The sequence below is a fragment of the Scophthalmus maximus genome, chromosome 1 (assembly GCF_022379125.1).
Source record: "Scophthalmus maximus strain ysfricsl-2021 chromosome 1, ASM2237912v1, whole genome shotgun sequence".
NCBI lineage: Eukaryota > Metazoa > Chordata > Actinopteri > Pleuronectiformes > Scophthalmidae > Scophthalmus > Scophthalmus maximus.
The window spans coordinates 20,478,876-20,490,410 of NC_061515.1; the positions used below are offsets into that span (position 1 = coordinate 20,478,876).

Sequence of the window (11,535 nt, forward strand, 5' to 3'; positions counted from 1 at the left end):
TGTTGTGAGCCTCTAATGTCACAGAGGACAAATTCCTCTGGAAACTTTTCAGAGGGTTTTCATTTTTGATGGAAATTTTTTTTTTATCTTTAGAAGGTGCAACAGCAGACTTGACAAAAGAAGAAGCCTTATGTATATCTGATTTGATTGAGGTGGTGCTGACTAATCAATGACAGAAAATTAATCTGCAACGATTCTGACTGATTGATCATTCAAAACTGTCTGGACGAACTGGACTACGAATTCCCAGAGCTATGTTCACTTTAGAGAAAATTAACAGATTGAACAATTATTGTTTGTATAATAAATTGTCGTCACTTTACTATTTTTCTGATGATCTATAGATTGAATACTACATAATCAATAGCCACTTAAGTTTATCACATCTCTAGCTGTCCCACTGCAACTTGGAGTCTGTATTTTTATTTAGACTAATAGAATTATTAAACATGGGCTGTTTTTTTTCTCTCAGAAGGATTTTGCCAGATATAATTTGCTTGGTTTTGTCCATGTAGCTGAGTTGATGTTTTCATCTGAACACCCGTTCTGACTTGTTTTCAAAGTGCCACACACACCTGCAAACACACAAACACAAAGACATCAACTCTGCAGCTGAGATTAAAAAACTACAACTGGATTTGGCGACAGTAAATCCGCCAACGACAACACACACACACACATACATTTGTTGATATCTTCAGGCAGTTTTAGATAATCCAGTCACAACAAGCAAAACACTCACAGTACATATACTAATTTGTTTTTGCAGAGTTGGCTGCAAATGCACCTCAACCTACATCGGTAAGCGCTCAGGAATTCATTACACACACAGCCCAACACCTCACATGCACACACTGATTTCTCACACGCATCAGAAGTCAGCTGTCTCTGCCTTGGCATAACAAACACGGGCTGCTCGCTAGCGAAAAGCGCAAATGGCAGTAAATGTGCCAATCAGAGGCACTTAATCACCCGAGAGATGCTAACAATGGTGATAACAAAAAATTATGACCTAAAGTTAAACAACTAGTAATTGTACTGTGCTTTTTAACCCATTGTTTTTGTGTTCAGTATAAGTATTGCTTTTTAATGACCTTTAACTGAAAACATATTCTTTCCTCACCTTCCACTACTTTCTGCACAGACCAAATTTTTGTTGGAGAGACAAAATTGATGAACGGTGCGTTGCATCTACTGAAGAGAAATAACTGAGCTCAGCCGTTTGTCAGAGAGCTTCGAAGTTGGTCGGCACAAGGTAAGAGGAAGCAAGCAATTTTCACATTGGAACACTCCAATTTTTAACAACAGATACTTCTTAGTGCTGTAGAAAGCTGAATTTGTGTTTTAGGTATTTCATAGGGGGGAAAAACCACTCTTTTAAATGGACATATGCTCATCGTTTGATCACTTTTCAGGTTTCCGCTGGTTAGTAAATCCCTGAACTCCTCCTCTATGTTCTCTGTTTCATCAGCCAAGTATATTTTGAAATGAGGGTTGATGCCAAAATGAAGAAGACTAATGCGGTTGAGAGGATAAAATAAAAACAGCCCTAATTTGTGGGTAATTCATCACATGTTGTCCCCGCCCAACATGTGCATATCACTGTTCTGATAAAGAAAAGGGACATGTGGTCTAAAAGAACACAATTCACATAGTGTATAAATGTGGGTGATGTACTCAATTTCACAAGTCATAGCTTTACTCAGAGCCTGACAAAAAAAAACATTCTCGTGAGGAGAAATATTCTAAAAAGGCATTTTCATCGTTTAATCAGTTTTGAGCTTGTGTCAAAGCAGCACAGTCACGCCCTTGTTAGTCGACAGTGGGACTGTCATCTCTCAGTCCATCATTCAGCCCAGTGAAGCGGACACTAGGAACAGCGTGTTCCAGAACAACACCATCGCGTCGACAGTTACAGTTTGGACACTTGGCTTTTGTTCCCCTTGGGCCACTGTTGTGGACACACACACACACTGGACAAGCCGATTGCGCCGTCACCACCCAACCTAAAACCCCATCCCATACCCTGCTGATGTTGCCCCCGATCTGGTCCCAGGACAGCCCTTATTAAATGAACACTCTGACCTGTTATCGAAGGACATTTAATAATGTACCAACAGGCAAATATTTGAACACTACTCTTTTTCTCGCTGAGACTCAGCTTGTGCGTTTAGAGGAACACATTCAGCATTTCATGTCATTTTAACATCTGGTATCAAACTGCCAGTCTTTACCAGTGTCGGTGAGGGGGTTTGTGATAAAGTTAAACAGATCAGGTTAGATTTTAGTTGACACTGCTGCCGCCTGCTGTTCAAATTTAGTAACAGCAACAATTCTTTTACAAAGAGACCCATAATAATACTAGCACACCAGTTTACATTTAATCTGACGAGGAGACAATTAACCTGTATAAAACTGTATCATAAATCATATTGAAATTAGACAAGTTTACTCTACAGCTCACTGGTCCTGTGATGACTCCTGCTGCTTCTCAAGCTCTGCGAGCTGCCTCTCCATGTGGTAGATATCTTCACACATTTGCCTAGAGTAGAGCAAACAGAAGCTTGTCATGTGTGGAACATTATTGGAGTGATATGCCTTCATTGCTTCTTGTTACTACAATATAAAAGGCACTATTAAAAAAAGTGATGGGGTGATAGTTTTAATTGATAATCCAAATTTTAAAACTCCCTTTTTAAATGTATTTGAAATAACCAACTGTCTTCCACATCTGTTGGGCTTTTGATCTTTTTTTTTTCACAAAGAAATTTAATGTTGCCGTTTCCATTTCCATAAATGAATGTACATAAGCACTGCACTGGCGTAGTATTTGTATTTATTTTTACCTGTGCACAACCTGGGCCCTGCTCAGTTGGCAGTGAAGGCGCTTGACGATGGCCTCATAACGACTGTTCTGGATCTGAGGCAGTGGAGACACAAGTAAAATTTAAAGTTATGAGCTTGAGTTTAAATCCTAATATCTTCATTCATTGTTTATATTTCAAAATCAGATGTGTAGCCATGTTGCACTTAATGTTCTTGGGTTTTGGACTGTTGGTTGGACACAACAGGACATTTGAAAACATTAACCATACTGTCTGGGGTGTGAGCATCCACAGGACACAGATAAACTATATCAATTAATAATTACATAATATTATAAAAATGTAATTTGTCTTTGCCAAACCTCTTTGTCTTTCTTTAATCTGGGTATGAGTCTCAAACTCTTTTTGAAATTGCTCCCTCCGCTCAGCTATGATCTTCGTTACTACAGAGATCTCCTCCTTCAGAACATCAATCTCTCTCTGCAGAAAAGCAAATGCCAAAATAAATGTAAAAAATAGTTACGGATACTGCAGTATCTCTGTGAAAACAAAAAATTATAATGTATGGTCATGTTCTTCACCTTTGCCGTATGTGCTGTGTTTCCATTCGAGCTCTTCAAATCGTCCTTCAGCTACATCCTGACCAGCGCTCTCTTCTCCTCCAGCTCCTTGTAGGCCTCTGTGTGGCTCGCCGCGTGCAACACAGCTGCTCTGTGAACCTCCATCTTATACCGGTAGCTGTTGAACCCGTCCAGTGCCACGCGGGCACTGTCCTCCTCCTCACATATAAGAATCTGGAGCTCTGTGTTTTCTTTGCTGATGGATGTGTAGCGACCATGCAGGACTTTAGTCTGCCGCTGCAGCTGCTCCATGTCGCCCTCAAGCACCAGAGTTTCCCTCACTTTGGATCTCAGCTCCTGCTCTGCCGTCTCACCTCTTGTCTCGATGTCTGAAAGGGTCGCCTGGAAAACGAGCCATTGACTTCCTTTGCTCAAAGCAGTAATGATATGATAAGAGTAAAATATACTGTTTATGTTAATACCACTAATAACTAATGCAAAGTCAAAGTGCATCACTGAGACTAATCTAGTTAATGATGTGCACATGAAGTGTAAAAGGTGAACCTGCAGGGAGCTGAGTGTCTCCTGCTTCTCTTTCAGGGCCTCGGTCTGGACATAGCTGTGTTGACCCACATCCTCCACTGCCCTGGTCAAAGAACAGCCTGGACTCTCCTGAGCTCCTGAGGGGACAATTAATTTAAGTGTCTGTAAAACGAGCTAAAAGGGAACGCCACCTGTCAGCAATCACATTTTTCACTTGTAATGTGTAAGTTGGCAGCCAATAATATAGGTTTTGCTAATATATAGTAATAATAATAATAATATATCCAAGTGCCAATGTCTGATTTTGGGGTTACAAACACAAAACAGATGTTAAGGATTTATACTAATATTAACTAGCCCATGGCTGAAAGCTACAGTTGGCACAAAAAACATGAATAGTGAGTTAAGCACAGGTGCAAAAAAAAGCCAACATTAGCTAATAATGGGTTAGGAGGTTAAAGTTAATCTTAATAATAAGTGTATTTTCTTCATAGTGGTTACATAGAACTGGTAATTTAAACAGCGAAATGACAATTTTAATTATTAAGATGTTATCAATGGGCGTGAGCAACAAGTTTAAATATCATCTTACCTTCTTCACTGACTCGGAAATCTGACATTTTGACATCGGTTAGCTTGGTTGTCATGACACCGGCTGACACCTATGCGGACGTTATTTTATGTAACAAACAAACAAACAAACAATGCTAGTCGGTATTATGATGTTGTTACCACAACTGCGAGACTTGGTATTTCAATATTGTATAATGTCATTATTGTATAATGTCAATGGGCCAAACTACCGTTACAATGTCACTACAACTCCCACAATTCCTTTCTGGCGTCTTGACCTCGTTGCCCAAACTACATCCGGCTTGACTTCCGGCCAGCCACAGTGGCAAATGACATCACCTGAGCGAGGCGCGTGAGCGTTGTTTCCCTCCGCCCATTGCTCTGTAAACATATAGACATGCTCGCCGGTCGCTGGCTCCGACTGTGCAGACGTGCAGTGCACAGCGGCAGCGTTCGAGGAGGAAGATGGGGGACGACATTGGCGGGACACAGCAGTCGGAAGTGTGCTATCATCACGGTGGTGCCACACGGGGGCGCAGTAGCGTCATCGCGCCTCTGTCACAGTGGCCTGGGCGACTTGTATGAGGATGAGAGAGTTCAGAGGCACCTGCAGCAGCTCACGGAGGAGCACAGAGACCTCATCGTGAAGTTACAGCAGGCCTACCTGAGCGAATCGGACAGGAAGGTGCTCACGAGGAGACACACAGAGCTGCTGCCTCTGGCGAACATATGTGGCGGTATTGAACAAGCGCTGAAAGACCACGAGGAAGTCGTTTCACTGCTGCATGGTGAGTATTTTTTAAATGTATTTATGTCACCATTGCCAGAAATCAAACCCAAACCCTTCCTGTGACTTGCATGTCCCGTACAAGGAAAAAACAGCAACAATTATGCAATAAAGGCGATCAACACTATTAGACTGTTTTTATTAATTGTTTATACATTGTCAGTTGACCCTTTTTTGGTACTACAACAAGTACATATGATGTCATTTTTTTGTGTGTCAGAATATTCATGTTAATTCCCAGCTGTCGAGAAAAAAAGGCGATTGTTCTGTAATCGCAGATAGTGTCCAAGATATCTTTTACCACGTACCATACACACCATGTTGTGCTTTCCTCTCGACTGTAGGTTCCGCCGGTGCCAAAGGTGAAGACGAACAACTGACCCAGCTGTTGAACGAGGAGGAGGCGCAAATCTCTGCCAAGATTTTGGCCTTAAGAGAAGATGTAAGAACACGGAGGCCTGACCAAGCACGTGTTGAACTGTGCCGCCGTAGGACCATTCGGTTTTAATGAGTGGACCTTCTTTCTCTCCAGTTGATTAAAGCCCTCGTGCCTGCTGACCCCCTCAACTCCAGTAATGTCCTGCTCGAGGTTGTATCAGGACGAACAACAGGAGGTTTGTTAATGAAGACTTGAACAGTTGGGACTGCATAATCCACGGTGTCTCTTACTTCCTATTGTCTGTTTATGTGGTTTCAGGTGACATCTGTCAGCAATTCACCAAGGAAATGTTTGACATGTACCAGGGGTTCGCCTGTTACAAGAACTGGGACTTTGAGGTTTATAACTACACACCTGCTGAGTATGGTAAATAATATTATTTCCTGTGTTTCTGTATCACACAATCAAACAATATCAGTTTCCGTTCCCTTTGGTTTCATCCTGAGAGACCCGTGTCTGTTGTTGTTGTTGTTGTTGTTGTTGTTGTTGTTGTTGTTGTTGTTTTTAATGCAGGATCAACATACATTTTACATAAATCCTAATTAATGCAGTGGGGCATAATTACAGAGGGGTATACATAAGAGGTATGAATGTGACGTGAAACGAAACATTTTTTTACAGCAGATATTTTGACTTGTCAAACACCAGTTTCAGCTAATAACACTGAATTGCATTGCAGTCCTTAATGTAATTAGTCTCACTTGTCACGCTGCTTTGCTGTGGCAGGTCAAAATGCCCAAAGAGGGAAGAATTTATAATGATAATTGTCCGTGCGTCTCAGGTGGCTTGCACCACGCGGCAGTGAGAATAGCCGGGGACAATGTGTACAGACATATGAAGCACGAAGGAGGAACACACAGGGTGCAGAGGATCCCTGAAATGGGCCTCTCGTCCAGGATGCAGCGTATCCACACCGGAACCATGACTGTCATCATCCTGCCTCAGCCCGTGGAGGTATGCTTTACTCTTGCCACTTCAACACCTGCTTTTTCGTCAGCCTCAGTGTTCATTAGCATGATAAAAAACGTATCACTTGCTTTTTGTGTGTTTTGTGTACATAGTTTGATGTCCACATTGATCCGAAGGATCTTCGCATCGACACATTCAGATCTCGAGGTGCAGGGGGCCAGAGTGTCAACACAACAGATAGTGCAGTGCGCATTGTTCATCTCCCCACCGGTAAAAAAAAAACAGGCCAGAAGAGCTGTCAAGCCGCTCCAGGCTCTTAGGATTTTAAAACATTAAGAGACAGGTTTGCTTTAATGTCTTATAAACATCAGGCCTGGTTGCCTTCAGTCCTCATGGTTAGCTTACCCTCCTCCCAACAGGTGTCACCGTTGAATGTCAGCAGACTCGCTCTCAGCTGCAAAACAGAGACAACGCCATTCGTGTACTGAGGGCCAGGCTCTACCAGAGCATGCTGGGTAAAGAGACTAAGCAGAGGCATATGGCTCGAAAGCAGCAGGTGAGAGAACTTCTTCTATTTTTTAACCAGGAATATTGATGTAATATTAACGTTTTTTTGCAATGTCTTCATTCTTACATTCCTGACAACAGGTGGGTACACGGTCTCAGTCAGACAGGATTCGCACCTACAACTTCAGCCAGGATCGTGTCACAGACCACAGGACTGGATATGTTACCAGAGATATTAAGGTTAGACACTGAAATAAGTATCAGTGTGAATGCATATTATGCAGTGATGATAAGGAACTGTTAAATCTGAACATTTTGTTTGTCTTTCATGTGATTTATAACCAGCAAACAGACTTTTGTCAAACAAATTTAAACATTTGAAACTATCTTTTTGCTTTTTTTAGTCCGTTTTCTCATTAGTTATAATCATTTCCATGTGTTCTGGTCCATGTGTAGGAGTTCATGAGAGGAGGGGAGGCTCTCGATGATCTGATCTCCGACGTATTTGAACAAGCAGAGCGGGATGCTCTTCTTGAGATGGTTGAGAGATGCAGCAGCAGCAGTTTGACACAACCAGAATCTGCAGACTGACACAGTTGAGTAGTGGATGATTGTCTTCAACAAATCCTACAGTACTGTGACTGCCATGTGTATTAGGTTAATATTCCAATTAATATAGCCATTCATGCTTTTGCAAGAGTCTCATTGCACAGAATGCAACTAAAGAGGTTTCTTTTTGTATTAAAAAGTTAAATTATGTGCTTGTGTCATGGTAATTCCTTAACTAATGCTACAGCTTTATAAATTAGTAATATGTTTTATGAATTATCAATGTTTTAAACATAAGGAAGTTTAAATGATATTTAGCACAACCTTTAAGATGAAAACTCCATAGTAAAGTTCAGTAAAACTGACTACGCTGAATGAAAACTACTGTTTATTGACGGTAAGTATTCTGGGTGCGGTAAAACCACCTATCAGCTTTATACACACACTCACCAAGAGCATGTCACACCCTGCATGTGTGTGCCAGCTGAGCAGCGACCTACAATGTTGTTTCTCTGGTCATCCAACCTCTTTTTTATTTCTATAAATTTATGTTTTCTCCATCAGGGCTTTATGAAACCTAACTGGTGCCTGAAGATAATCATGATCCCTCTTTGTTCACTCATCATTTATTGAGATCACATTCTCTCATCTTATAAACTAAGATAGTCATTCACTGTAGCTGACAAGGACTGCAATTATGTTTCCACTCAGATGCCTGACTAGCATTTCATGGTAAAAAAAAAATATACAGATATGGAAAATACAAAAGTTATTGAATTGATCTGTATGGACACATCGGCACTTATCTCGTTTCTTAGGCCAATTTGTCCCAAAAATGTATACAAAAAACATACGTGCACATTTCAAAGATCAATGTTGAATGTCTTTCCTAGAAAGAGTTGTATCTGTGTAAAAGTCTTAATCTGCCTCGAAGTGTCGATGTGTTTCGGGTCAGTCGTCATTGTCTCTCTGTCGCAGGCTCCTGGATTTGCCGTTCTGTGTCTTGTTTTTCCTGAACGAAGTAAGGCCGCCTTCGTCTCCAAGCGAGGTGATGATGCGTTCCCTGAACTTGGGTTTGGGCTCCGGTGGCAGGTCGGCTGGAGTGCTGGCTGTGCTTCCCTCCACCTGGGGCAACTGCAAGTCGACACTGGCACTGGAGGAAAAAAAAAGAAGAGTGGTTACAACCTTTTCAGTGGCTGCTGGGATCAGTCCATGGTGCAACAGTATCAGTAACAGGTTCAAAGTGTACACTTACTATGGATCCTCCTCTTCCTGGATCTGTTCCCAGGTGCCATATGGATTTGAAGCCTTCAGCTTTTTGGCTTGTGTCACCCTCCGTGTCACCTCTTCCTTTTTCTTCTCCTCAGGTTGAGCTGCTATGCTTTGGACCTCTTCCTCTTTTTTTATCTCTTCAGCATTCTCTTTAGGAGCATCATCACTGGCTTTATCTTCTCTCTCCTTTTCAGAGGGCTCAGCTTCTGCTTTCCTTTTCTGAAAACAAAGAACAAGTTTGAAGACTGGATTCTTTTTTTTATAGAATCTTAACCAACATATGTTAGAAATCCTTTTTTTTTACTAATTCTCATGGTCTACCAAGACTCCTCTTACCCTGAAGCTGATCTTTGGGACATTGGGCTGCTGACTTGCTTGTTCAGGGACCTCAGCCTTCTTGGATGCCTGGGCCCCACTGGAGCTCTCTTCTTCTTCTTCTGAAGGTTGCTCAGGCTGAGGGGTTGAAGGCTCTTCCTGTTTCTCTTCTTTGCTGGAACCAGATCCAGAAGCCTCATTCGAGGAAATGTCTGCTGGTTTCACCCAGCTGGACTCTGTGAGGTGAGAAAGACAAAGCACATGATTATCAGACAAAGAACAAAATCCAGAAATATGAGCAAAGCAACAATTGAATAAATAGCAAGTAAAGGAAAGTATAATGCATAAAGAACTTATTTTACCTCCAGTCTCCTTGTTATAGTAATATGTATAACCATCAGGACTGACGGCTTCCATCCATGGGCAGCCCGAAGAGCTCTAAAAGAAAGCAATATTATTGTATAAATGCATGTTGCAATTTGAAATAAAATTAATAGTACTGAAATGCAGAGACAAAAATATTTTCTTACAAACCTCAGTCTTTCCAGTGTGTGCAGAGGTTGAACCTTCTCCCTGGTAACCCCCTGGCTTTTCCCATCGAGATTCTGTAGTTAAAATACACAGACAACGTTTCAGTTGAATAATAAAAAACTATTGTGGGAATATGTTGGCATATGTTGTCAGTTGTAATGTTAAAGAAAAGCAGTAGTTTCCTCACCTCCAGTTACTGCGTTGTAAAAGTATGTGTGTCCATCTTCTGTCTGCCCTTCAACCCAAACCGGTGTTTCTGTTTGCTTTGTGGCCTTTTTGATTCCCTTCTCTTTTTTCTTTTGCTGTTTTCTGGACTGGGGTTTTACCTGAGGTTGTACCTGAGGTTGTCGATGTGGGATTGCTGCGGTTGGGACTGGTGAACTCAATCCTAACACACAAAAACAATTTAAATGTTATCAAAGAGTAAAAGTTTCTCCTATGCCATCTGCACGTTGCAGATTATTTAAAAGGAAATGCCAAATAGTTACCTGCTGCCTCCCTTTCCATCCTCTTCAGGTCTTCCTGATACGCCTTCATCGCCGCGTCCTCCATCGCCGCAAACTCTTTAGACATTTTTTCCTCCTGCTTTGCCTTGTCCATGCTCTTCTTTTTAATCTGCGGAGGAATGATAGGGAGACATGAGTGACAGCTGCTAGTTGCCAATCAGAGGAGAGACATCAAGCTGGAGTTGATGCATGGACCTTATCTCCCCTGCCAGTCCTGAGAGCTGTGCCAAGACAGGCGAGTTTTACTTGGCTGTGAGTATTCATGCCTGTGTGTGTCCCTGAACACCCTTAACTGATGACTACAGAACATTTGTATTTGTATTTTATTGCACTTTGAATCTGAGATGCAACAATCACCCAACTGGTTGACAGAAAATGTATCTTCTATTTTAATCATTGAATAATAATTTAAGTCATCAGAGATGATGAATATTTGCTGTTTCTAGCATCTTAAACATGAAGATTTGATGTTGACAGTAAATTATCCCACCACTAACTAAATACAGTTATACAAGTAATAATCTCAAACATGACTACCTTGAAGTAAAACATTCAAAATACATTAAATGAATGTTAATACCTCTGAAATTTTGGCGGCCACATTTTCTTTGTGATTCTTCCCTCTTTCGTGGAAGTCGCGGCTCTGAAGAGCAAAACAAAAGTAAGAAATTAGCATCACGTGTGCGGATATTGTCCTCATCGAAATGAACAGCATACTACGACCCACTCACCGGCTTATTGTCCGCGATCCAGCACTTGCAGTACTGACAAAATTTCCTCGGTTGTGACTTCCAGTAGTCGGCCCTGACAACGCAAAAACCCCAATTATGAGCTGACAGACATGTGAATTAGTTGGATTAACATTAGCATTGGCAGCTAACGCGCCTCAGTGTTTAAAAAATCCTGCCCAGGACGGGAATACGTAACTGGCTGTGCCACATAGCATGCAGAAAAAAATCCCCAGTTTATCAATTTACTTACATCGTAGTTGGGTTTTGGTCAATTACAGTGTGGCGAGGAACTTGAAACGGAACAAATAGAAAGAAACAACAGCTTCCCACACTTCACGAATGACAACACCGTCCGTTGGTGATGACGTCATCGTCCATTGCCGAACACACGAGCCTCCAAGCTGACGTAAAATCATTTTCTTAAAGGGGACGCATAAATTAACGTTTATATAACTAAAAATGTTTTTTGAGGATGTGGAGCACGTCGA

The 11,535-nt window shown here is 41.6% G+C and overlaps 3 protein-coding genes across 3 annotated transcripts; 1 reads left to right on the top strand and 2 right to left on the bottom strand.

Moving 5' to 3' along the window:
- Positions 1-1,566: 1,566 nt before the first annotated feature.
- LOC118302277 (coiled-coil domain-containing protein 122-like) lies at positions 1,567-4,860 on the bottom strand. Its single transcript, XM_047332285.1, is given in 8 exon segments — positions 1,567-2,542; positions 2,847-2,920; positions 3,188-3,202; positions 3,204-3,305; positions 3,407-3,787; positions 3,950-4,065; positions 4,521-4,590; positions 4,732-4,860. Coding segments are annotated over 7 exon segments (825 nt in total). The 5' UTR covers positions 4,576-4,590; positions 4,732-4,860; the 3' UTR covers positions 1,567-2,460.
- mtrf1 (mitochondrial translational release factor 1) lies at positions 4,796-7,902 on the top strand. Its single transcript, XM_035628282.2, has 9 exons — positions 4,796-5,289; positions 5,633-5,730; positions 5,821-5,902; positions 5,986-6,093; positions 6,509-6,681; positions 6,789-6,906; positions 7,056-7,192; positions 7,285-7,383; positions 7,600-7,902. The coding sequence occupies exons 1-9, from the start codon at positions 4,899-4,901 to the stop codon at positions 7,732-7,734; spliced, it is 1,341 nt and encodes a 446-aa protein (XP_035484175.1). The 5' UTR covers positions 4,796-4,898; the 3' UTR covers positions 7,735-7,902.
- Positions 7,903-8,302: 400 nt separating this feature from the next.
- wbp4 (WW domain binding protein 4) lies at positions 8,303-11,428 on the bottom strand. The gene is made up of 10 exons (XM_035628295.2): positions 11,298-11,428; positions 11,048-11,120; positions 10,897-10,959; positions 10,299-10,425; positions 9,998-10,198; positions 9,814-9,884; positions 9,642-9,717; positions 9,301-9,515; positions 8,948-9,183; positions 8,303-8,845 (listed from the first exon to the last, which is right to left on the bottom strand). Coding segments are annotated over exons 1-10 (1,266 nt in total). The 5' UTR covers positions 11,300-11,428; the 3' UTR covers positions 8,303-8,643.
- Between the last annotated feature and the right edge of the window lie 107 nt (positions 11,429-11,535).

Excerpts from the sequence above, each read along its gene's own strand:
- mtrf1 (XM_035628282.2), top strand. The coding sequence starts at position 4,899 with ATGCTCGCCGGTCGCTGGCTCCGACTGTGCAGACGTGCAGTGCACAGC. Across the intron at positions 5,903-5,985 it reads ATCAGGACGAACAACAGGAG|GTGACATCTGTCAGCAATTC; the intron begins GTTTGTTAATGA and ends ATGTGGTTTCAG. Across the intron at positions 6,907-7,055 it reads CATTGTTCATCTCCCCACCG|GTGTCACCGTTGAATGTCAG; the intron begins GTAAAAAAAAAA and ends TCCTCCCAACAG.
- wbp4 (XM_035628295.2), bottom strand. Across the intron at positions 10,960-11,047 it reads GGATCGCGGACAATAAGCCG|AGCCGCGACTTCCACGAAAG; the intron begins GTGAGTGGGTCG and ends TTTGCTCTTCAG. Across the intron at positions 9,184-9,300 it reads TCCCAAAGATCAGCTTCAGG|AAAAGGAAAGCAGAAGCTGA; the intron begins GTAAGAGGAGTC and ends CTTTGTTTTCAG.